This window comes from Corapipo altera, unplaced genomic scaffold, assembly GCF_003945725.1.
Source record: "Corapipo altera isolate COAL_440 unplaced genomic scaffold, ASM394572v1 205, whole genome shotgun sequence".
Classification (NCBI taxonomy): Eukaryota; Metazoa; Chordata; class Aves; order Passeriformes; family Pipridae; genus Corapipo; species Corapipo altera.
The window spans coordinates 290,373-315,128 of NW_020885046.1; the positions used below are offsets into that span (position 1 = coordinate 290,373).

Here is a 24,756-nt window from a genome sequence, read left to right on the forward strand (position 1 = left end):
TCCTGAGGTGTCACCCCTGGGGTGTCACTCCTGGGGTGTCACTCCTGGGGTGTCACTCCTGAGGTGTCACCCCTGAGGTGTCACTCCTGGGGTGTCACTCCTGGGGTGTCCCAGCACTGCCCCTGCCCCGCCACGGGCAGCCTCAGGGCTGGGCAGGGCCCGGGGCTGGGAGCAGTGAGGAAAAGGGATGAAACGCCGCAGGAGGAGGGCTGGAGGTCTGCAGTTTTTCCTGCCCTGTTGTTTTACAGGGGGATTTTTCTCCCGGGAAAACTGTGTCTGTTCCAGTTGGGTTTCACAAGTGAACGCTTTGATGGCTGTGCCCAAGGTCCTGAGTCAGCCTGAATGGGGGTTACAAAAGCAGCAGAGGTGGCGCTTTCCCAGAGCTCTGCCAGAGGGAGGCTTGGAGCTGAAGCTCCAGATGCAGTTTGTGACTATGGAATAATTAACTCTAATCATATCAATATATATTTTGTAAATAATACCGAAATAATGCCATCAAATCATGGAATCACAGAATGTCCTGGGCTGGAGATGACCTTGTGGAGGTGCTTTTCAACCTAAATGACTCTGTGAGCCCGTGATGAACATTCTGAGTGCTAAGGACAATCAGCTCTACCTTGTGCTTCTCCCGCTCGTCTCACTTAGCCACGGTCTGGTCCCCTCAACGAAGGGATCTCCAGTTTCTTCTCTCCCTCAGAACCCGGTTATTGACTCGTAATTTGTCACAATGACAGAGTTTGGTTCCTCCCCGGGAAATGTTTGAATCAAGCAGCAATTAATGCATTGTCAAGCACTTGAGGTAATTGTGTAATAAGCACCACATTACCTGGAGTAGTAACACATTTCCCAGCTAAACCAGCAGGAAAACTGCTGCGGGTTTTTTGCCAGGTTATTTTGGGGTGTGAAACCTGCTGTTGTGCAAAGGCAGCGTGAGTCCATATTATGCTGGAATCGATGGATTCCTGTCTTTCCAGGCGCCAGTCGGAGCCGTGTGACAAGGGCACGGCATTCTTCCCGATCCAGCAGGTTGTGTAAAAGCCCAGTCTCAAGCTGAGCCTGCTTGTACTTTGTTTGCTACCTAATGGAGCAGCTCCGAGTTATAACACCCCCAAGAAACGAGCCTGTGGAGCGCAGGGAAGTGCTGGAACTCCGGCGGCCCCTCGACAAACCACTCCGGGGTTCACCGGCAGGGCCGGGGCTCCGTGAAACAAGGACCGGCGTCGTGGGGCTGCCGGGGCTCTGTGCCGGACCCGGGGCAGGCAGGGGCTGGCAAAGGCCACGTGGCCAAGGAGATGGTTATTGCTGTGTCCCAGATGCCTTGGCCAAGCGTCAGGCAGCGGGATGGCAGCTCTGCGCGAGGGCAGAGGCAGCAGGCTGGGGTGGGTAAGGGATGATGGGCAGCGCCGGCTCCCACAGGGCCCCCGTGCAGCCCCTGCCGGCTGTGGCGGTGCATTTACCCCTGCAGGGCACTGTCCAGCTGGACAATCCCGGTTTGCCAGGAGTTGGTTGAGACAGGGAGTGAAGACCCACAGCAGGGCCCCCAAAGCTCCCCTGCGAGGGTCACTGCCCACGGCACCCGCTGCCTTGCCCGCTTCCATGGGACAGGGCCCCAGCTCACAGGACAGTCCTGAGCTCCTTCCCAGCAGCAAATGGCAAAGCACAACCTCATCCTCTGGTTTTCAAGGAAAATGTTTCCTTTTCTTTTTTTTTTTTTTAAATTAGATTTCAAATAATATCCCTGCAATGTGTGACCTGGGCTGGTGGAAGGTGTTCCTGCCCCTGGGGGGTGGCACGAGGTGAGCTTTAAGATCCCTTCCAACCCAATCCATCTGGGATTCGATGATTCTGTGTATCACATTCATCCTTCCTGCAGAATCCTCCCAGATCTGGGACTGTAAGAGGAAAGAATCACACGTACAGCACGTTCGCTCCCTTTGCTGGTGCTCCCGGGGAGCTGCTGACCAAGGAAAGTGCCAACCATGTGTTTCCACCTTTAACTTTGAAACATGCTGATCACATTTTCTCCTTCAGCCTTTCCCTCTTGGCTGCTTGTGCACATAGTTTATTCAATTCGTGGCGGTGCACAATAAAAATCAATAAAAAGCATTTATTATAAAGTAGCAGAGATTAAAATAACTGGCTTGGCTGTGCCATTGCAGCACGGGGTGCTCAGAGCAAGGATGCGCTCCACACAAAATGTGATTTATGCTCTGCAGAGGGGAAAAATCCCAGTAAGCAGAAAAGGAAGTTTTATTGTCTTGCCAGTGAATCACTGTCCTGCTTTAGACACAGTTAACAGGCAGGAAAATATTATTTAATAACATTAATGTAGCATTTCATTATCTGTATAGCTGTGGTAAATACAGACCATTTCTCCTGCCTGTGGTGGTACCTCCAGAGCTCTAATCAGGGCAGCAAAGCTGCCTCAGTTTCCAAAATCTGCACTCATTTCCTGAGGCAGGAGCCCCCAGCCCCACCATGGGAGCCCTGTTCTTCCTTCCCCCCCTCCCTCAGTTCCATGGATGTGGGATCTGGGCCCTCTGGAGCATCAGCACCTGTGTCACCACTGTGTAAATACAAACAGCTTCCAAAGAAGGTGTTCGGGACTAACCTGGAGCAACAGGCTGGGAGAGCTGGGGGTGTTCCCTGGGAGAAGGGAACAATCCAGGGAGACCTGAGAGCCTCTTCCAGGGCCTAAAGGGGCTCCAGGAGAACTGGAGAGGGACTGGGGACAAGGGATGGAGGGCCAGATATCCCAGTGACAAGGCCAGGCAGCCCCTGGAATGCTGCAGGAGAACAGGGCGTCCCAGCTGCACCAGGAGCTGCCCAGTGGCCAGTCCCACAGCCAGCTTTGAGCTGCCCCTCAGCTCCAGGACACCAAGAGCAGGAAAAGCTTCTGGAGCTGGTTGTGCCGGGGAACCCAAGAGCCACTGCATTTGTTTTCTTGGGTTTTGTCCTATAAACTGCAGTCCTTATTAAGCCAGTAAATATGCCTTTTTACTGGCTGGCTGACAGCTCACATGCTTTCTGGGCTGTCTCCTTAAACATTTATGAGCACTCATGAATATGCAAATCCACAGCCTAATGTCTGCAAAATGGTTGCAAGTACAAACGCTGCGTTAATATTTCATACAACGATGGGAGCAGATCAACAATCATCAATTTTGAACAAATATGTTGCTTCATTAATAACTAATGAGGCAGTGCCGGATTTGGCATTTACAGGAAAAAGTGGTGTTTAAAAGGAGCTTCTGGGGGATCGTTCTCCTTGGGAAGAGGGTTGGCAGCCCTGGTGGCTGCCAGGAGTTTTCCAGGGTGAGAAGTGTGGGAGATGCACTCACAGAGTTATGGATGTGCCTCCAGGAGAAGCTGCTCCTTGCCGAGGGTTTGCTGGGTGTAGAAGGCCAAAAGCTCTCCCACTGGGAGCCCTGGTGCTCCTGCTGTGCTCCTGGAACGGGGCTCATGTGCTGGGGGTGCTTTGGAGACTCCCAGGAGGGATTCCAGCAGGCCTTCGGTGCAGGACCTCCTTTCCCTGAAACACCAGGATGCCAAAGAGCATCCAAGTGCCAGAGGGCCCTGGAGTGGTGGAACAGGAGGGTAGAAGGTGGTAGAAGGGCAGGAAATCCCTAAGAAGGTTTGGGAGGCATCATCTGCTTTGGGGTTGTTCTGATTTAATTAAAGCCTGTCTGTGGAGCAGAACCTCCTCCAACCCTCCCACAAAGTCAGACGACTGGCACCTTGAAGTTTTCCCTGGTGGATCCCTGGACTCCTTCCATGATATCTCCCAAAACTTGTCCTTGCTTTGGCTTCACACGAGGAACAGCAGCTTCCTCGGGAGAACATCCCTATGACCTCATAAATTGCTCCATAAAGTGTAAACATGGTTTCTAAAAAGCCTTTTGGAAACTTTAACAATCAGTCAAACCGCCCCAAATATTTATGTGCATGGCGTGGGCTCTGCACAGCTCCTAATTATTGATATTATTTCTCTTTTGAGGCATTTTTGTTCATTTTTAGGTTGTGTTGCCACTAGTTTTTGACACTTCAATCTAAGTAGAGTTACAAAATAAAATAAAAAACAGGATAATTTCTTTTTTTCCACCTTAATACGAAGATAAACAAGCAAAATCACTCCTGTGCTAGCTGGTACAATTTCAATTTTTAGCTGTGTTGATAATCTCCTTTTGATGCTAATTAATTACAAGTAATCATAAAAACAAATTAAAACCACTATACTTGCAGCAGGTTTTTTTTTATGCTTACAAAATAACGCATCTTTATGCATTTGTTTATTTGCCATGTAAAAAAATGTAATCTATATTCATAGGAAAACAACTTTAGCACCAGCACTGGTGCTGCAAACCATCAGAACTCAGGTTTTTTAGCTGTTTTTCCCCTTTTTCCAGTGTCAAACCCCAAAGTGCCTCAGTTTTGAAACGTGTGTTGGCGGCAAAACCTCGAAGGGATTTGGTGCTCAACTGTATTTGTACACAGGCTTGGGAATATGGATTTACAAGGAAATGCCATTTGTTCAGAGCTAAATATCCATCCAAAATGACTTGAAAGCAGTTGGTGGTTTAAAAGGAGCTCCTGCCTACCCTAAATCGTTGTATTGCTCCACAGGGGGAAATGAGGCCTGGTCCCATGTCCTGGTGCTGCTCCACTCATCCAGACACCGTTTGCCATGGAATCACCCTGATCTTGGAGCTTTTCTGGGGGAATGGGCCCACTTTTCCTCTGGGGTTCTGTCCCAAATGGCCATGGGGACGATGCCTCAGCTCCACCATGGCTCCCAGTCTCCTCCTGTGCTTTTCCTTCTCATCCAGCAGTTCCCGGGGGCAGAGGGAGCCTCGCAGCTCCCCCTGGGCTCTGGGGCTCTGCAGCTGGGCCGGGGGACGCTCTGGGATCTCGGGCAGGAAGGAGCAGGGCCAGGTTGGGAAGCATCCCAGGGCCGAGTCCCCACCGACTCGTTATCGAGGCTCCGTGCGCTGACCTCACTGCTGGAAGGAGCCCTCAAATTCCTTGGCAGCCTCCACGATTAAGGAACAGAAGCTTTTATGGGATTACATGTGAAAATGAATAACCCAAGGCCGCACAGGCCTCTCTGCACTACAGGATTAAATGATATATTTTCGCTGTGAATTCCCATCTTTCTGAGTTTCCAGAGCAGTCTCCGGCAGGAAAGGAAGTGCCAGGGTGGTCGCAGTGAGCACGGAGAGAGGAACAGGCTGTCCGGGAGGCTGCAGCATTCCCAGCACCGGGAAGAGCCAGCATCCATCAGGAGCCTGGGATGCTGGAGGATCTCAGGAATAGCTGGGTTTCCTTTCCTTTGACATCAACATTTTTGGGGTGGGTATTTCCCTGGTTTCCCTGGCAGTGGTTTCCCCGGGGCTGAACCCTGGGATCTCTGTTTTGGTGGGCTCTGGGAGGGTGCACTGACACATCTGCATATTACATGTTAATTATGAGCACCAAGCGAGGCAGAGGGGTTTATCTCTGCCACAGATATAGATCTCACTAAATACCAGAGGTGCTAAAGCTCCAGCAGCACGTTTGTGTTAATCAAATGATACGGAATTAACATACTGTACAATAATTGCCTTGTTAGATTGAAATTAAAACCTATTTGAGACACATAATCTGGAGTGTGACTCACTGTTCCAGCCACATTTAGATTGTTGTCAGTACAATTAGGATTTGGAATTTACAAGTTGAGGGGTTTTTTTATTTTATTTTATTTTATTTAATCAATCACTATGGCAACGGCAAAATTAAACAGGAGACGTCCCCTCTTCCAAATCCGGTGGGTTGTACTTGTTCCTCTGGCTGGTGGAAAATCAGACTTAAAAACTTTTGAAAAACCAGTCTTTTCGGAAGTTTATCCATGTGGTTGGGCCTGACCTCCTGGAAGCCAGGTCTGGGAGGAGCAAGGCCCTGGGAAATCCATCACCCACCCTCTGGGAAAGGCGGAAAGAAATGAGGTGGCACAAACCGAGCTGCTGGAAAACTGGAGCCCCCAAAAAGCTGCTGGTGCTTCTTAAATCCAAGGGAGATTCCAGTCCAAACCCTCCTTCCCTGTTCCCCTGTTCAGTGGAACAAACCTTTAGGCATCCACGACTTCCCAACACGTGGCCATCCCACAACTCCTGTCTCTGGAGGGCAGAAAATGCCTTATGAACTATTTGTTAATTCTGCCTCTGAACAGGGGGAGAAAGGGGAAAATGAACAAAGAAACTGATTTTCCAGAAGGGGTTTTCTTAAACAAACAAAGAAATGAACAACAAATGAACAACAAATGAACAACAAATCCCTGCGCTGCCATTCCCAGCTGGAGTAAACAGCTCCCTTCGGCTCAGAGGGAGTTGTGGGGTCCAGGAGAGCAGGTATCCCGATGTCCCTGAAAACCTCCCCTTTAGGTGAACATCTGGGATGGTTTTTCCTGTGTCCAGGAGCTCTGCTTCTCTCCTGAGGTCTGTCCTTACAGCAGAGCTGCGCTCCCAGTCTGGGTTGGCTCTGGCACACACTGCCTGCTGCCACCAGTGACCTTTTTCCTGGACTTTTCTCCTGGCTGGCTGTGAGAAAGTCCCTCCCAGAGAGGACACGGCCTCTCCTGGCTGGTCCTGAGGGCCAGGGAGGCCCCAGCACCAGCCCCTGCTCTTTGCTCCATTGCGAGATGGATCGATTCAGTGTGGCCAAGGAAAACCCAGCGAGGTTTTCATCCAGAATAAAACCGATTTGAGCTGGCTTTGAACCCTCCCCAGCACCCAGGCTGGGTCACACAGCATGTGTGAGCACAGGGAGGCATTCCAGGGCACTGTGCAGAGGGTTCTTTGAGCCGCTGGCTGACGCAGTGAGACCCCCACTCGGTGCAGGAGTGTTTTTGGGTGATTAACACCGGCCCTGCTTCCTGACACCCCACCCCGGGCGGGCTCACCGGCCTGTGCCCGCACCTGGCACCGTTAACAACCCCTTCTCCAGGCCCTCTCCCCCTCCCTGCCAGGCTGACCTCGGCGGTACAGGTGTAACTTAACGAGGCACATGTTGCAGCCAGATGTCCTGCAAACAGACACCGCGCCGAGAGCGGGGCCCGAATAATCCTGAAATATTAATCAGACGGCGGCTCGGGAGAGCGGCCTCCTCAGCACAGCTCCAGTCTTGCACGTCAGCCCCGACAGATGGAAAAAAAGCGGGGAAATGCATTTAACATTCCTGCTCGTTCCTTAAGAAATAATTATCTGATTAAATGTGCCAAACGTGATCCTCGTTCTTCCCTTTGCCGCCGCCGTCCCGGGAGAAGTGCAGCTCCACTGGCAGCACCGCGACAGCACGGAGTTACGGCAGGAACCGGAGCGGAGCGGGCCAGCCTGGTGGCCTGAACTCCAGCAGTCGGGATTTAAGGACCGTCCAACCTCGTTAGTTTACAACTGGGGCTTTGTGTGCTAATCATAACATATAAATTACACACGAGGCACTTTTCCAGCGTCAGAAACGCGCTGGAGGGGTTCTGCCAGGAGCGGCCGGGGAAACGAGCTCTGCAAACAGCCCACCTGGAATCCTCCTGCGGCCTGTGGGCTGGGGGGGCACTACGGGATCACAGGGCTTTGCTGGGAGCTCTCCGGCCCTGGGAAGGGTCAGTGTCTCCCTCAGGAAGCAGCCCCCACTGTGGGTGCTCTGGGATGGAGAGACTGGAAGGGGAAGGCACTGGAATTGTTCCTATCCCTGGAGGTGTCCAAGGAATGTCTGGACGTGGCACTCAGTGCTCTGGGCTGGGGACAAGGTGGGGCTGGGTCACTCCATGATCCCCGAGGTCTTTTCCAACCTCAGTGACTCTGCTGCCACAGCTCTTTGAGGGACTCAGGAGAAGCCCCAGGTGAATGTTTCAGCTCCAGCTCGTGGGCAGGAGACGCGGCGGGTGGAGATTTGATCTTATTTTTGGCAAAGCAACAGCAAGTTGTGATTCAGGCCCTGTTTTCCACAAACACTCTCTTGCCTTCGCCTTCCACTTCCGTCTAACCCAAGGAAGATTGTTGTCTGTCTCCGTAAACACCTGTTTGGAGTTTTTTAAATGCCTGGTTCCCAAGAGCTGTGTTATAATAAGGCACAATTTAATTGCATTGAAAGGAAGGGGAAGAAAGGTATGATTTCCAAAAGGACAGAATACTCCTGATATTTACGGCCCCATTTAGCACAGTGCTTTGCTTTAAGGAGGTGGGGATTTACATGTGTTAAGTGCTCCTACAAATCTCCTTTACCCTTTCTTGGAAAAGGGCAACACAATAATAATTGTTAAATTTATGTGTTAAGGCGTCTGTACTGTAGAGCTCTGCAAACCAAGCTCCATAGACTTCGTGCCTCTACTCTTTATCCTTTAACCATCTCCACTGAAATGCCTGATTATCCCGTTATCCAGCGGAGAGGCTGCTGCTGGGAGCTCCGGTGTGCGGCTCCATCCCTGCCTGTTGGACCTGGGAAGGGGCTCCCAGGAGTTGCCATGCCTGTGACCTAAAGTTATAAAAATTTAGTTACATTGTCGGGATATAATCATAGAATCCTTTTGAATCACAGAACCATGGAATCACCGGGGTTGGAATAACCCTTGAGCCCCCCAGAGGTGCCAAGGCTGCCACTGCCCCACGTCCCCAAGTGCCACATCCACACGGTTTTTAATCCCTCCCGGGATGACAGGGATGCCAGGCCTGGCCAGCCCTCTCCATGCAGGAGTTTTCCCGATATCCCACGTGCCCCAGTGCTGTGCAGAAAGGCAGTGAGTCCCCAGAGCAGCTCTCACTGTGCCTGTGCCAGGAACAGGCTGCTCGCCCAGAGCCCCTTTAGGCCCTGGAAGGGGCTCTCGGGTCTCCCCAGGCCCTTCTCTGCTCCAGGCCAGACCCCTCTGTCCATCCCCGTGCCCTCCTCCCACTACACACCCCAGAACTTGGACTTCCAGTTCCAGCTGTTAACCACCGGGTCTCCGAGCTCTCCAAGCTCCAGAGAAAATCCCAAGGTACAAATCCAAGTGCAAATCTCTATGATTCACCGGCTACTGGCGCCAGATGATTTTGGTTTACCCTCCATACACAAAGCATTAGTGTGTCACCCACGGGGGATGTTTATCAGCTCACGCTGTGCACACAGTTGGCAGCTGTTTGCCCCAAAAATGCACTAACCAGTCCTTTCCCAGGTCACATCCCCCTTTTCCCTTCTTATTGCTCTGCCCCAAAATCCCGAGACATTCAGAGAAGCGAAACCATGGAATAGCAGAGTTAAGATTTAAAGGCAAAATCATTTCAGGGGTGTTGAAATTGTCCTAATTAACCATTTCCAGGCTGGGGAGCTGGGAGTGAGATCCTGCAAGGGTTAACCCAGGCTGGCTGGGGTGGGAGACACATGGGAAGGTCTCCTCTGTGCTCCCACAGGCTGCTCCAGGTGGGCACATCCGCATCCGTATGGATGGCACGATCCTGAGGACTTGAGGGACTCCCCAGGCACCCTGGAGGTTTATCCAACCCCATTCCCACCCTCTCCTCTTCTCAGTTTGCCTGTTTATCTCCAATCTGTCTGTTTAAATTCCTTCTAAACAAGATGGGAATATCTTGATGCCTGTTTGTGAGACTATTCCGCATCCATCTGTTATTTACATCATTCGTTTTCCTGAGGTGTCTCCAACAAATCCTGGCTGGATGCTCTGTATGTGTTATTAATAAAACAGCTGTAAAAATATTAACTGTACGGCCTAATTGTCAGCCCTGATTAGGAGCCAAACTCATCCCCGGACGGATGCTGAGCACGGAACGTGGCTGTTTTCCAGCCCTGACCTCGCTCCTGCCTTTGCTCCTTGAGCACTTCAGTTCCAGGGTTAGAAGGGGTCTGAAAGCTCATCTCATTCTACCCCTTGCCATGGGCAGGGACACCTTCCATAGACCAGGTTGCTCCAACTTGGCCTTGGACACTTCCCGGAATGGGGCAGCCACAGCTTCTCTGGGCAGCCTGTGCCATCCCCTCATCCCCCTCACAGCCAAGAATTCCGTGTGTCCCTCTTTGGAAGCCACAGCAGGATGACCAGAGGTGTGGGACCATCGCTCCACCTCTCTCAGGCTGATGGCATTCAATTCACTGGGAAGTTCTAAAGCAAGATCAATTGGAAAATGTCAGGATTTAACACCCAGTAACTCTTTCAACAGGTGCCTTTTTCTTTCAGTCAAACCGTGGCTGCTGGTCCTGCTCCCTCCTCCCCCTTTGGAAGGGTGACCATGGCAAGAGCTGAGCGGCTCCAGAGCCTTCTCATGTTGCAGAGACATGAGGAGATGGAGGAAAAATGCAAACTCGGTGCCAACACCCGTGCAAGGCCTTGTGCCACTGTCTGTGGAGCTGTTTCCCAACAGGGGGCTTGGGAAACCCTGGGGAGGGTCCCCACGGGGGGGCAGAGCCGTGGGCAACACAGACACTTCCCAAAGCAACGTGCTCGCTAGGTCTGGTAGGAAAAGAGTCCTTTATTTTTGGGGATCTGTGGATACCCACGACATTGAATGGAAAGGGCTGTCAGGCACTGGAACTGCCCAGGGAGGTTTGGAGTGCCCAGCCCTGGAGGTGTCCCAGGAAGGCCTGGCCGTGGCACTCAGTGCTCTGGGCTGGGGGACAAGGTGGGCATCGGGCACAGGGTGGATCCATGGGCTGAGAGGGCTTTTCCAACGGAACTGCTCCTGTGATTCCCCTTTATTAGAGAGCACTAACTATCCCTGAGCACAGTTTCAAGAGAACAGAGATTTGGCTGAATTCAGAGGAGCCATTCCCGTGTTCTACCTCGAGTCGTGCTCTCCCAGGAGCTGGAGGCTGAGGATGAGTGTTTGTGGCATTTTTGATGTTTCCATGGGGATTGCTATAGTAACAATTCTCCTACCCCTTCATTTATTAATTTACTTTGTTATAACACTAAAGGTAAACCACATCTCCAAAGAAACAATAGCTTTAAAGAGATTTCACTGGCCTCGCCATCCACGTTCAATTTTCCAGCGAAAGGGCCTTGAGTTTGTGTTTAAAGGACAACATTTGCAGCTAATTTAATACAGTCAAAGGAATGAGATTCCACAAGGTTTCCTTTGAGACTGGAAAACAACAGCTGATCTATGTCATAACACATTACAGCGCGCGGCGGTTTAGCAATCCTCGTGCGGAGTGTCCCTCGGCAGCCGCAGCTCCAACCTCCCCCTGGCCCTGCGGAGGGGATGGGGAGCCCAGAGAGCCCTGCAATGGTTGGGCTGGACAGGATCTGACAGATCCTCCAGCCCCAGCCCCCTGCCCCGGGCAGGGACACCTTCCAGCAGCCCGGGTTGCCCATCTCCAAGGGACGCCGGGGCTCGGCCTAGTGGCAGAGGCACAAAGGGAAGACAGAGGATTCAGTGTTTTTAAAAGCCCCTTTTAGTTGACAAGGTGCAAATATTCCCCTTTGCAGCTCTGTGGCAAAGAGCAGATTACTGAGTCACTACACTTCACCGCTACCGAGCGCCGCTCCTGCCAAAATAAAGGCTGGGTTTTGGGCAGTTCCCATTCAGGGTCCCCTGATAACCCCTGGGTTTGATGGGGGAAACACGGAGGTCATTTATTCTCCCCACAGAAGAGCTCCCACCCGTCTATGTACTGCATGTGATCAATAGAGCTTCTGAATGCAAGTGCTGCTGATTTAACCTAATAACCAGAGTGTCATAAAAGGCAATAAGCAGCTTAAACCAACATGTGAAGCACAGTCTCTATAGCAAGAGCGGGAGCTGTTCCAGGGCCCCCAAAGGGTCTTCAAATCACTTTATTTTTATGGGGCAAACGTAACCACGTCAAAAAACCCAACTTGACATTTGAAAGTGGTTTAAAACTCCCTGTAAAACCCTTCCCCGAGCACAAGCTTCTTTCCAAGGTCTCAGCCCTGCAGCTATTGTTGTGTCTCTGTAGCTCAGCTTGTTCTAGTCTATTTTCCTCGTGCTCTTTTTTTTTTCAGCAAGAAGTTTATTGAAGTGCCTTTTTTTTTTCCTAAAGAAAAAGACAATTTCCTCTTTTTATTCCATGTTGTGCCTTAGGTCCCTTTGAAAGAGACTGTGGCAACCTCTCCACAACGCACGGAGCTGCGTTTTCAGAGAACCAGGGAATGCTGGAATGGTTTGGGTGGGAAGGGAGCTCAGAGCCCATCCAGTTCCACGCTCTGCCAGTGCAGGGACACCCTCCCCAGCCCAGGTTGCTCCAGTCCCGTTCAAGGTGGTGCCGAGCCCCCCCGGGCATGAGGGACACTGCGGGGATGGAGCTGTGCATTCCAGGAGCGCAGGGAAATCTGACTCCTTGTGAGGGGGAAAATGTCATTCTCTACTTAGCACTGCTTTGCATGTTCTTTTGTAAACACAAAACTGTGCTTGGCAGCAAAAACTTGCTTTTGTGAGCGAGCGGCGTGGTCACAGCGCGGGTGGGCACAGACAAGGTGAGCCAGGCACAGACAAGGTGAGCTGGGCACACACAAGGTGAGCCAGGCACAGACAAGGTGAGTTGGGCACACACAAGGTGAGCTGGGCACACACAAGGTGAGCCAGGCACACACAAGGTGAGCTGGGCACAGACAAGGTGAGCTGGGCACAGACAAGGTGAGCCAGGCACACACAAGGTGAGCCAGGCACACACAAGGTGAGCTGGGCACAGACAAGGTGAGCCGGGCACACACAAGGTGAGCTGGGCACACACGAGGTGAGCTGGGCACACACAAGGTGAGCCGGGCACACACAAGGTGAGCCGGGCACAGACAAGGTGAACCAGGCACAGACAAGGTGAGCCGGGCACAGACAAGGTGAGTTGGGCACACATGAGGTGAGCTGGGCACACACGAGGTGAGCCAGGCACAGACAAGGTGAGCCGGGCACACACAAGGTGAGCCGGGCACAGACAAGGTGAGCTGGGCACAGACAAGGTGAGCCGGGCACAGACAAGGTGAGTTGGGCACAGACAAGGTGAGCTGGGCACACACAAGGTGAGCTGGGCACACATGAGGTGAGCTGGGCACAGACAAGGTGAGCCGGGCACAGACAAAGTGAGCTGGGCACAGACAAGGTGAGCCAGGCACAGGCAAGGTGAGCTGGGCACAGACAAGGTGAGCTGGGCACACACGAGGTGAGCTGGGCACACACAAGGTGAGCCAGGTGCATCCACAGGGCCAGAACAGATCCTGCTCCTTCCCTGCGCCACCGTGGGACACAGCGAGGGACCAGGGCTGGGATCACACTGGGGTCTGGGGGTGGGAACAGACCCTGCACCTCCAAGTGGATGGCACCTCAGAGGGGATGGCCAGGGGTGCCCTGAGGAGGCAGAGAGGATGAAACCAATAAAACATACAAAAACTGATAAAAATCCATAACACCAGCAAAACTGTCCCGGGCTGCTGGAGGCAGCGGGAAGGGGCGAGCTGGGGCCTGGTCCCCGTGGCCACAGGAGTGGCCAAGCAGCAGTTCTCCCGGCGTGCCCCCACCCAGCACAAGGGGCCAGCACATCTCCATATGGCAGCCGGCTTACGGCGGCGGCCCCAAATCGAGTCAGGGTGAGTAAGGGGAATTACACCGCATTGTTGTTTTTAATATTTGAAATGCAGCTCACATTGGAGGCCCAGTGCTGCTCAGTGGGAGAAATATCCATGGAACAGCAGCCAGGGATGATTCCTCCGCTTTGGAGGGACCCGGACGAATGTCACAAGGAGAAACACCTTCCAGAAAGGATTTGGTTTATATTATTTGGGGTTTTCAGTGTGTCTAATACTGATGGACACCTTGTGAATGGTTTGGATTGGAAGGGATTTTAAGGATCGTCTCATTCAGGACAGGGACACCTTCCACTAGCCCAGGTTGCTCCAAGCCCTGTCCAGCCTGGCCTCAGACACTTCCAGGGATGGGGTTTCCACCACCTCTCTGGGCACCCTGTGCACTGGCACCTCCCTACACCCAGGTTTCTCCACGGCAGCCACGGCCGGTGCCGGAGCAGAGCCTGGTGGTGGTCAGTGGTGAGCAGGGACAACCCCTGGGGAAAGCTGGGATCCACGGCACAGCCTCCTTTCAATGGGCCTGAGGAGCAGGAATCAGGCAGTGCCTTTGGGAAGCTGACTCCCTGTCTAGAGAAATGATTTGCAGCTCTTTTGGATGATGAGACTTTTCCTGCCCTACTTAAAATTGGGGCAGATTTCCAAAAACGTTTGGGTATTAAAAGACACGGCGGAGCTCTCACGGGGCCCTTTGGAAGCGGCGAAGCTCTGACACCTGTGACAGCTCCAACCCACTTCCCAGCCATGTTATCAGGTGCCTGCTGAGAAAAGGCACTTCCCGAGGCGTAATCCCATGTGTCACAGTGTCGGGGACATAACACCAAGCCCCAGATCCTCGGCAGGTATTTTGGTACCTCTGAAGTCAAGAGCTCTGGCCAGGGGGGTTTGAATCCCTGTGGAATCACAGAGTGCTTTGTGTTGGAAGGGATTTTGAGGATCATCCTGTTCCACCCCCTGCCATGGGCAGGGACACCTTCCATAGCCCAGGTTATTCCAACCTGGTCTTGGACACTTCCAGGGGTGGGGCAGCCACAGCTTCTCTGGGAAACCTGTGCCAGGGCCTCCCAGCCAGGAATCTCTTCCCAGTGTCCAACCTAAACCTCCCCTTTTTCACTTCAGGAGGTTTCTGCCACCCCCGGCCTCACGTTGCCTCAGAACTCCCGACAATATCCCCCTTGTCTCGGCGCCTTTTCAGTTCTCCCCTCAAGATGATGATGGAACCCCACGAACTTCCAATCCAACTGTAGTGAGACAGGATAAATCTGCCTCCCGGCCCTGCGCTGCGCTGGCACCGCAACAGTGCTGCTGCAGCTTCATCATGCCCACAGACGTGTGCTTTCCATTTGCCTTTGACGATGGGCCTAATAAACTATTGCACCACTTTGAGCTGTGTGAAGAGCGGGCAGTTCTGACCCCGCTTATCTCATTCCTGGAGTCTGTGGGCGTGAGAGAGCGGGGGGGTGTGGGGCTCCTTCAAACACCTCCGCCACCAATTTTTATGGAAATGGTACAGCAGCAGCGAGGGCACCGAGCAACAATGGTCCCTTGATCCGGCCTGTGTCCCACCTGCCCCGCAGCCACCGGGTAATTGCTGGCTGGAAAAGCCACGGAGGCAGATAAACCAGCCCATTAGCGGAGGGGCACCGTGGTTTCACTAATAATTAACACGCAGGATGGCTCGTGGTGTCACACACCATCTCAGCCCCCAGCCGCATCTGTCAGCCCAAATCCTGCCGCGGCGCGAGGCACCGGCCCCGAATCTCGTTAGACAGCTAAGTGAATTAAACCAAAAATCTACAGATGCATGATAAATGCACAGGATGCCGTGTCACACATGAATGACTCCTGTGCAGGCCAAATGACAGATGTATTTCCTCGACTCCAGGCCAGGCTCCAGCACAAACCACTCTTCATTTATCAATAATTGGGCCTTAATTTCATTTGGCAGTGCTAGAGCAGCATGCTCAGCTTCCTCTCCAATAGACTAATGCTAATTAGACTTTTTTTTGGGCATCAATCTCTTTATTTTAGCCTCTAATAATCAACCATAAGCAGAGCTATATCTTGCTTTTTGCGAGGGACGTGGTGGCTTTACCCATAACTCATTATTAGCGATAATGGAATGGGAATGGGAACCGTTCTATTATTTATGGCTCGCAGAGGCAGGAGCAGGGATCACATTCTGCCTGTTCACATTGAATCAACGTCTTGATTCGTTTGCCACCTCTTTTGAATAATAAATGTCATGTTCTATTAGTCCTTATGCACCAAAAAGGGGACTTCTGTTAAATTATGGTCTATTTATCAGGGAGATTTTGGGGGACAGTTAAACACAGGCACAGAAGTTTGGGTGTAGGGTGCCCAGAGAGGTTGGGGAGTCCCCACCCCTGGAAGCATCCAAGGCCAGGTTGGAGCAACCTGGGCTAGTGGAAGGTGTCCCTACCCATGGCAGGGGTGGCACTGGATGAGCTTTAAGGTCCCTTCCATCCCAAACCTTTCCAGATTCCAAGGAAATGTGGTCACAGCATCTGGGCGCTGGGACCATTATGGTTCCATCCCGGTCACTGCAGAGCAGTGGGTGATGCTGGGCTTGAAGAGAACCACCTCCACAGGAATTCTGGGCACCAGGCAGGACCAGGCTTCCCAATTTCCCAGGTTAGTGATGGTTAGTGTAAGATCCAAAGAAACTGACCTTGGAAAAAATTCTTCCCTCTGCCTTTTCCTGCCTGCAAGTGACAGACTGAGGTGTGTGTTCCCATTTTTAGCTTTCGGTGAGTGCTAAGCCCTATTGATTTGCTCCCGGGATCAGCTCCCGCTGGAGTCTCCGCGCCGAGCGCTGTGTTTATTGGCACAGATGAGCTCAGTGATGTGCTCCTCGGGGCTGATTGCTATGCCCAGATGATCTGCTGGAGTTTGCTGCATGATCCAATCTATGGCATAATTGAAGAGGATGAGGAACAAAATCCATCCCTGTTTCACCCCAGTAACTCCGCCAAACCCAGCAGAGAGCGCTCCATATGGTCCAGCACGAGCTGGGGAACATGGGTATTATGCCGTAATAAATGAAGTCTCCCAGGTCTTGGTGGCTAGTTATTATCAAAGATCTTTCCCAGCAGTTCGTTGGGATTGGAACGGAATGCAGCAACTGGAAAAATGATGGATAGAGCTGCCGTGCAGCTCGGAGAGGGATGGAAAAATCTGGGTCCTTTGCTGAACATGTGTTCACTCTCCACTCTTGGAAAGTCCAGCCCTTCCAACTTCAAATCCACTGATTTCCAGCATGAATGCAGATGTATTTCAAGGGCCTCTTCCCAATAAGCTGAGTGAGTCCCGGGAGACATCTCATCCCAGAGGGTGAGGAATCTGGGAGCGCTGATGAGCTCTGGGGCTGTTCCAGCCCGGGCAGAGCAGCCCGGGAGCCAGGCCCTCCCTTCCTCGGTGCCACCAAATGAATGCAGCATCTGGGCACTTCCTTAAGGCTCCAAACACTTCCAAAAACCTTTTTTCAGTTGGGAATGTTAGATAATGGAAAAGAGTTCCAGGTGGGGATTGGTCACAGGCTGCGCCTAATGGTCTTGGAGGCCTTCTCCTACCTCAGTGATTCTGGGATTCTGTTTTCTAATGCAGGATTTGTTTCCCAACTAAACCTTTGTTCTCCAAAGTAACCCCAGGGAGCAAAATCCTATTTTTTCCCTCATTTAGCCACGAAAGGAAGGCAGACCCAGCCCACCCCAAATCAACAGACTGATGCCAAGTTCAAGTCCTGATTATTTGAAGATAAACTCTTTCTTGTGCCCGTTTACCCGGGCACAAGAGTTGCAGGGTAAATGCCACTTAAAAAAGATTTGTTCAGGGGGTTGCAGTGCCACCAGGCCCTTAACATTTCTTTTTGCCTATAAACTAATTTTATTGGTTTATTACAGTGAGGAAAATTGCTGCACCCGTCTTGGAATGTGAAGTGTTGTCCTAATAAAGACAAATAACTGATTAATAAAATAGGGCTTTAAAAAAATACTGTTTTGGAGTAAATAAGTTGCTAAGGGTAGTTTTGTTACAGAACTTTTTAGTTTCTTGCTTCTCTGCCTCCGACTTCTCACCCTAAAACTGTGGGAAAGGCTGGAGCAGCGTGGTGGGGATTGCTCTCCGTGCTGTTCCCTGGTGGAAAGATCACAGAATATCCTGAGTTGGAAAGGACACACCTGAATCGTGACTCCAATTCCTGACCCTGCACAGGACACCCCAAGATCCCCCCATGTGCCTCAGAGCATTGTCCAAAGCTCCCTGAGCCCTGGTAGGGTTGGAGCTGTGACCACTTCCCAGGAATTGGGTGGGGTGAGACTCCTCCTGCTCTGGTGCATCCCAGGGATGCAAGCCAGGGAGCTCAAGTCCTGCTCAGATTGGGAAAATGGAGCCAAGTGGCTGCTGGAAAAGGACCCTGCTGCAAAAACGGGATATTCCAATGGCTGGTCCAGGAGCAGAGGACTTCCAATACACTGAGCAGGCTGCTCCCAAGCTGGGATGAAACCCCAGTGGGTTCAGCCCAGGAAAGCTCAGTGCTTGGATAACGGTGTCCCTCTGGAGAGCGGCGCAAGGCTGGAGCCCACATTCCCTTGCTCCCAGCACCAGGAAGGGACCGGCACGGCAGGAGCACCGTTCCCTCCGCTGCCCCCACTTATCGATCCTTCCTCATTCCCAGACTTTTCTGGTCTGTTACCATGGCAATCCCTTGCCTCAATAGGGTCCTTGTGAACTTGTTTACCATCCCAATTATAACATTTTCAAATCCAGGCTGGTTCTGACAGCTCTGTGTCGCCCATCTGTGCCTGATCCCATCAGCACTTCCACAACAATGCACTGGTAGGTCACGCGCTCCCCACGCCCGGCCCGGGGCTCCTCCACAGCCAAAGTTTGGGCACTTGTGGGAAGTGTGGGATTTGCTGCTCCGGGTCCAGCCTCCAAGGCTGAGCGAGAGGGCAGAGGCATGTTTGCCACGCTGGTGGCTCCCAGATTTCCACACAGGAAAGGAAAATGTAAAAAGGAACTTTTCAGTTCAGTTTGGGATCGTGTCCTTGCTTGTGCCACTGTGGGATAACACAGGATGGAGGGAGCTGTGGATTAGGGGTGGGAGATGCCTCAGGCCACCCAGAAAACATGGGGTGCAGGATCCCTGGATCACCCAGTGCCTGAAGGTGCTCTGAGCAGAGCCTTTTCCCCTCCTATCTGGTCCAGATGGACACATCCTGGTTGGACAGATCCTGAGTGGGGACACTGTGTATCCAAGGAAATGTTCAAGGACTAGTTAGTGTCTCCTACAGTGGACAAGCCCAGAGCAGCTCTGAGGTACACAAGTCCCTAAATTCCATAGGAAAAACCTGCTAATTTAACAAAAAGAACAGGAAAAGGTGTGAGACACCAGAGGCTTTCACACACCTGCCAAAGGAGAGATTGGAATGGATCCCTTAATCCTGCAGGCAGGAAGGCACTGAGATCTGGGGGGGAAGTTGCAGCCAAATAATTTCAAGCTCGAGATAAGCAGGTTTGGGGACAAATTTCCAAGAGGGATGAGAATGCAGGCACTGGAAGCTTTGAGTCTCAAAATCAAGACCGATATCCTCCTGGAAGAGTTTTCCAGCAGGACTGGGCCGGGTGCAGCTATTCTGGGGCGTAGATTAAATTAAAGTTGATAATGGCCCCTTGTCTCTGGATCCGAGGAAGAAAAGTACACTTAAAAACCAGAACTGTGTGCCGGGGCGGCCCGTGCCAACTGGTGACTCAGCCGCAACATGCGCATATTTCTCACAGTTCGGGACTTTTCCAAATAACTCCGTGTTCTCAAAGGGTTCATTATGAGCTTCTGAAAGAGCATTGTTAGCACAGGGCTGGGATGGAGCCCCCGCTCCCTCCGCTTCCGTCCCCTCCCCGAGCCCCGGCCGGCCCAGGGAGCGCTGCTCCCACCGTCTTTTCCCGGGGAACAGAAAGCCAAGTTGGTGTCAGCGTGTGGCTGCTGCAGGAGATTCCTGCCATGCCTAAAACAACCCAAAGGGCTCTGGCGGATAACTGGGAGAGCGGGGCGGCACAGATGGCCAGGAGAAGTTCCTGAGACATCGGATAAAAACAACATTGCTCTGGAGAAGAGCAAAACAAAGAGCACAACAGGAATCCATGGGCCTGCAGTGGAAGCGCTCAAGGCTTCCACGAGGATCACACAAACTGCCTGAGCATGGCTCTCGTTCCTCGCTTGAGGGTTGGACACGGGGATCCCAGAATCCCAGAATAATTCAGGTTGGAAAAGCCCTCCCAGCCCATGGAGTCCACCCTGTGCCCAGTGCCACCTTGTCCCCCAGCCCAGAGCACTGAGTGCCACATCCTTCCTTGGACACCTCCAGGGGTGGGGACTCCACCACCTCCCTGGGCAGCCCCTTCTAGTGCCTGGCAGCCCTTGCCAGGGAGAAATCTTGCAGGTCTTTTCCAACCTTAATGATTCCATGCCCAGAGAAAGGGGGATATTTCCCTCCCCGCTATCCCAAGCCTGGAACAGAGCATGGATTTATTCTCTCAGTACAAACATCACAGGACATTATAGACTTGAACAGGCTTCCAAAGCATCATTTCTCTTTTTTTGCCCTCATCTCATTTTCATCCCATTTCTCTTTCCCTGATTCCAATTTCCAGTGCTGGAACAGCAATCGAGAGACTTTTGCTTATGAGGAACTTACCGAGCGTGCAAACAGCCAAGCGACAGCTTTGGAGTGGGATATCTCCATCCTCCTCCTGCCCGTGGTCATCCTGCCTCTCCCAGCATTGGAAGGCAGAGCTTCCATCCTCATCTGCATCTGCCTCTCCATGTGGCCGTGGGGACCCTTCTCATTCAATCCATTCCAAAAATGATGGGTTTGGGTTGGTATTTTTTTCCCCAGCTCCATTTTCTGGTGTTGTTCTGCCATTAAATCCAACTTCATTTCAGCTGTGCCCGTGGCAGACAGTTCTAGGGAAGCGCTGCCGAGGCTGCCAGGATACTTGTGCCACACTTTGCTTTTTAATCCCACTAACTGAGAACATCTTTCCCTTGGTTTGGGGAGATGGAGCTGAAAAAAGAAAGCACAGAAGGCCCATTTTTAAAAATGGATGTGGCTGTGCAGCAGGGAAGGCTCTGTTTGTCCTGCTTGTGTCCATGGTGCCACAGCACGGGAAAAGGCTTAATATTCCACTTTCTGTACCATTCACCTCCTTTTGATGGCTCCTGCTGAGATTTTAGGGAGAAAGGGGGAAATTGTAGGTGGTTATGGGATTTTTGATGCGTGTTTTAGTTTTAATCTGAGCAGCATTGTCCTGACTTAACAGAGATGTGAAACCTCCAGATGCAATGGCTGATGGAATGAGCTGATGGAATGAGCTGGGGAAGGGAGGCGCAGAGAAATGACAGGTTTCCATTTGCAGTGCAAACACTCCTCCCAAAATTACGGGTGCTCGGCAACAAATATGACACCTGTGTAAAGTCAGGAGGGATGGAACGTTCCCATCCGTGTGAAAACAGAGCGTGGAAGCAGGAATCGGAGCGAACAGTGGGAATGGGGCGGTGGTGGAGGCTGCTGGCAGGGGGAGGCCCAGCCGACTGTGCTGGATCCCAGTGGCTCTGTGTAGCACCGCTCTGGGGTGTAAATCCTGACGCTGCTCTTGCTGTGGGAGGCTGGAAGGGGTTCAGTTGTGTCCCACACCCCATTCCCACTTTGCAAGCCCTTTCTGTCTCCTGAGGGGCGAAATGACCCCTGAGCTGTTCCCCGGAGCTGTGAACTCCTCCTCTTCCTCCCGCTGCCTCAGCCGACGAGGCCCTGGGGAAGGGCCGCGGGATGGAGGACTTGTACCGCACGGAGAGGAGCCGCTCGGTGCGTGTTCCCTGATTTTACTGGCTCCGTGGAGATGTGACAATTGCCTGCATTCAGCAGCGAAGGAATGAGTCACGGAGCAGTGGATGGGGGCACGTACTGCCGAGGATATCTGGGCACGCCGGGCAGCCCCGCCGCCTCCTCCAGCTTCCCTCCGCTCCCCCGGCTCCTCTGCCAGCTCGTCTGCACCCCAAAACCAGCCCAGCCGGGGCCAGGGGCTGCCTCCGAGGCTCTGCAGCAGCTCCTGCTTTAACGGCACCTATTCCATGACTGAAAACTAGGGGGAAGAATTACACCGGGATGGGAGCAGCCGACAAACCGGCAGCTGGCAGGAGAGGGAGGGGGAATTCTCCCTTCTATTACCTTGCGCTTCTGCAAGTCACAACTTTGTGAGGCAGCGCCTGGCTCCGCATTCCCGAAGCTCCCCCTCTTTTCCGTGCCTCTCCCCGGCTCCGCCAACAGCGCCGCGCCAGCCCAGATGCTCGGCGGGGGGCCAGGGAAGTGCGGGGGGAACAGCATCCCGCATCCCGGCGTTCCGGTGGACAGGGAAGGCAGAAGTGGGGGTAACGGGACGGGATTCACCTCGAGCCAGAAATGAAGCGGGCCGTGAGGGACGGGCTGTGAGGGACCGGCTGTGAGGGACGGGCCGTGAGGGACCGGCCGTGAGGGACGGGCCGTGAGGGACGGGCTGTGAGGGACCAGCTGTGAGGGACGGGCCCTGAGGGACGGGCCCTGAGGGACCGGCCGTGAGGGACGGGCTGTGAGGGACGGGCTGTGAGGGACAGTACGTGAGGGAGGGAGTGTGAGGGACGGGCCGTGACGGGCCGGGCCGTGAGGGACGGGCCCTGAGGGACCGGCCGTGAACCGGAAGTGGCTCCGGCGCCAATGGCGGGAAGGCGCGGGAGCCCCGCCCTCCTCCTGAGGCCCTGTGGAGGTGTGAGGGCGGAGAGGGCCGCGGCCCTGCCGGCTCGGCCCTGCCGGCTCGGCCCTGCCGGCTCTTCCCCGCCTGCGGCGGCCGCTGCTCTTCCCGTGGCCAGCGGCTGAACACGGCAGAGCTGGGTAAAGTCCACCGGCTGGGAATGGCTGCCCCAAATGGAGCTGGATGACTGTGGGAAGCCATTCCCTGTGTCCTGCCCCTCCGTCCCTTGTCCCGGGTACCTCTCCAGCTCTCCTGGAGCCCCTTTAGGCTGGAAGGGGCTCTTAGGTCTCCCTGGAGCCTTCTCCTCTCCAGGCTGGATAACACCATGTGCCCTCATGAGCCAAACCCGGGAGCACAGCGAGAATTCCTGCATGGAAACACAGTGGGGACAGGGAGGGGCCTGCAGGGAGGTGACACGGGATGGACAGGTGCCCACTCCCAAATTGCACAACCCCTATGGAAACCCCTTTGCATTGAGCAGGATGTAAATCCAGGCTTCTTTGGATGTCCTCACACAGCCAGACAGTCCACAGCTGCATGGGAGTGAAATCCTCTGGAAAACCAGGAGATTTGGTGCAGCTAGTAAGACTTCCTCCTCCTCCTCCTGTGATGCAGAGCTCCTTTGCTTGGTAGACACTTCTCCTGATCATTCCAAGCAGAAGGGAGCGATGGCGACTTGGCAAGAGCTGAAAATCCGCCTTTGGATCATGAATCAGCCCTGTAATTTCTGTGTAAAGGAACATTTCGGAGGATTTATGGCATAGCATGCTCACGTCGGATCTGGTTGTCACAGACCGTGTTAGAGGCTCCAGATAAAAGGCTTGCAGTTTACTGCCCTGGAAAATTGGAATGACTTCCCTGCTGGGAGCACATGGCAGTGACTGGTGGGAATGTTGCCCCAGACATTCCCTTGGACCAAGGGCAGTGCCGAGAGGATGCTGATGTACCTGGATGTGCAGAACCATTCCCTGGCAGCTCCACAATGATCCACGTGGGCACACACGACCCTGACAGCGAGCTGTTAACCCTGACTTGAGTCAGGGAGTGGAATGGGAGAGATAAAAACAGAGGGAATGTATTTGGAGGGGACAGTTTTATTGAGAACTTTTATCTGCTCGCTGCTTTTCATCCAGGATCTCTGACCTGTAATGAAAATCTTGCCCTGGTTATTTATTTCTGCTTATTTAACGTTAATATTTTATGATGCACACGGACTTCTGCTAGTCCAGAATTCCAGTATAAAGGGATGGGGATGTCAAGTCGTCCTCCTCCAACTCCACAGCCAAGATCCAGTGGAATTCAGGGATAGTCACATCAAACCCAGCCTCCACCCTAAACATCCCGATGTCCAAGTGGCTGAAACCCCATTTCTAAGCTCCCCGAAATATTATTGCTTAATCCATTATCCAAAATTATTCAAAACTCAAGAGCTGCACTTAGAACTGCCATCAAATTTATGTGCTTCCACCAAAATCAGTCACACAACAGGAAAGCACGTGGAAAACAGGAAGGCTGGGTGGGCTCGGGAGCTTCTTCCACGAGATTTTAGGATGTTCAAGCTCAAAACACAAAGGAAAGTTTCTAAAGGTTGAAACTAATAGGTTAATACATAAATTAAGAAGTTGGTACAAAAAAAATCAAGAAGCTTGTTAAAAAAAAGTAGGAAGTTTGCAAAAAAAAAAAAAGAAAGAAGACATTTATAAAAGGGCTGGGAAGTGTTTAAAAAAGAATTAAGAAGTTTGCACCGAAAAAAATTAGGAAGTTTGTCAAAAAATTAAGAAGTTTGCCGAAAAAGCTTCTAAAGTGAGAGCCCAGAATTTTTCACAGGGAAGAGCTGCACAAAAGCTCCCCGAACATGTTTTCTCTTTTCCAAAGCTGTTTCCTAAATGTCAGTTTTATCGCCTTTTTTTCCCAACCCTTTATGACCATATGTGTTTTTATGATATTCACAACATGCTTGTGCCACACAAGATGCAAATGTAATTTCCTGTTATAATGGCACAATATGCAGAGCAACAAATGAGGAACGAGTGACACAAAATAATGAAAAGTGGCTCCGGGTGTGCCTGCAAGGGCCTCTCTTCCCCCCTCCCGGGGAATTACCAGAGAGCTGAGAGGGGGCTCAGCCTCCTCCTCCCACACAGACGTTGCCCACATGTGGCTTTGACCAGAACTCATTCCAAGCAATTAGAGGAACCTCTTCGTCACGGAATGACAGAATCCCAGGATCAGTGAGGCTGGAAAAGCCCTCCAGGATCCGTGACTGATCCCAGCCCCGCGCGGTGAGTGCCATGTCCAGTCATTCCTTGGACACCTCCAGGGGCGGGGATCCACCACCTCCTGTTACAGCTCCAGAGAGCTGGAGAAGGGCCTGGAGGGACAGGACACAGGGAACAGCTTCC

At 52.5% G+C, this 24,756-nt stretch overlaps 1 protein-coding gene across 4 annotated transcripts in view; it reads right to left on the reverse strand.

Moving 5' to 3' along the window:
- LOC113959542 overlaps positions 1-22,225 on the reverse strand; it is a 29,107-nt gene extending 6,882 nt beyond the window's left edge. The window contains exons 1-4 of one of the 4 annotated variants that reach the window (XM_027668644.1): positions 22,154-22,225; positions 21,799-22,041; positions 20,269-20,637; positions 5,531-6,152 (exon numbers count right to left, since the gene is read on the reverse strand). In XM_027668644.1, the coding sequence (XP_027524445.1) occupies positions 5,844-6,152; positions 20,269-20,637; positions 21,799-21,954 (834 nt within the window). In that variant the 5' untranslated portion in view covers positions 21,955-22,041; positions 22,154-22,225 and the 3' untranslated portion in view covers positions 5,531-5,843. Of the gene's footprint in view, positions 1-4,408; positions 5,031-5,530; positions 6,153-20,268; positions 20,638-21,798; positions 22,129-22,152 lie in introns of those variants that run through there. The other 3 variants (XM_027668643.1, XM_027668641.1, XM_027668642.1) reach the window with 3 other exon arrangements.
- Positions 22,226-24,756: the final 2,531 nt, after the last annotated feature.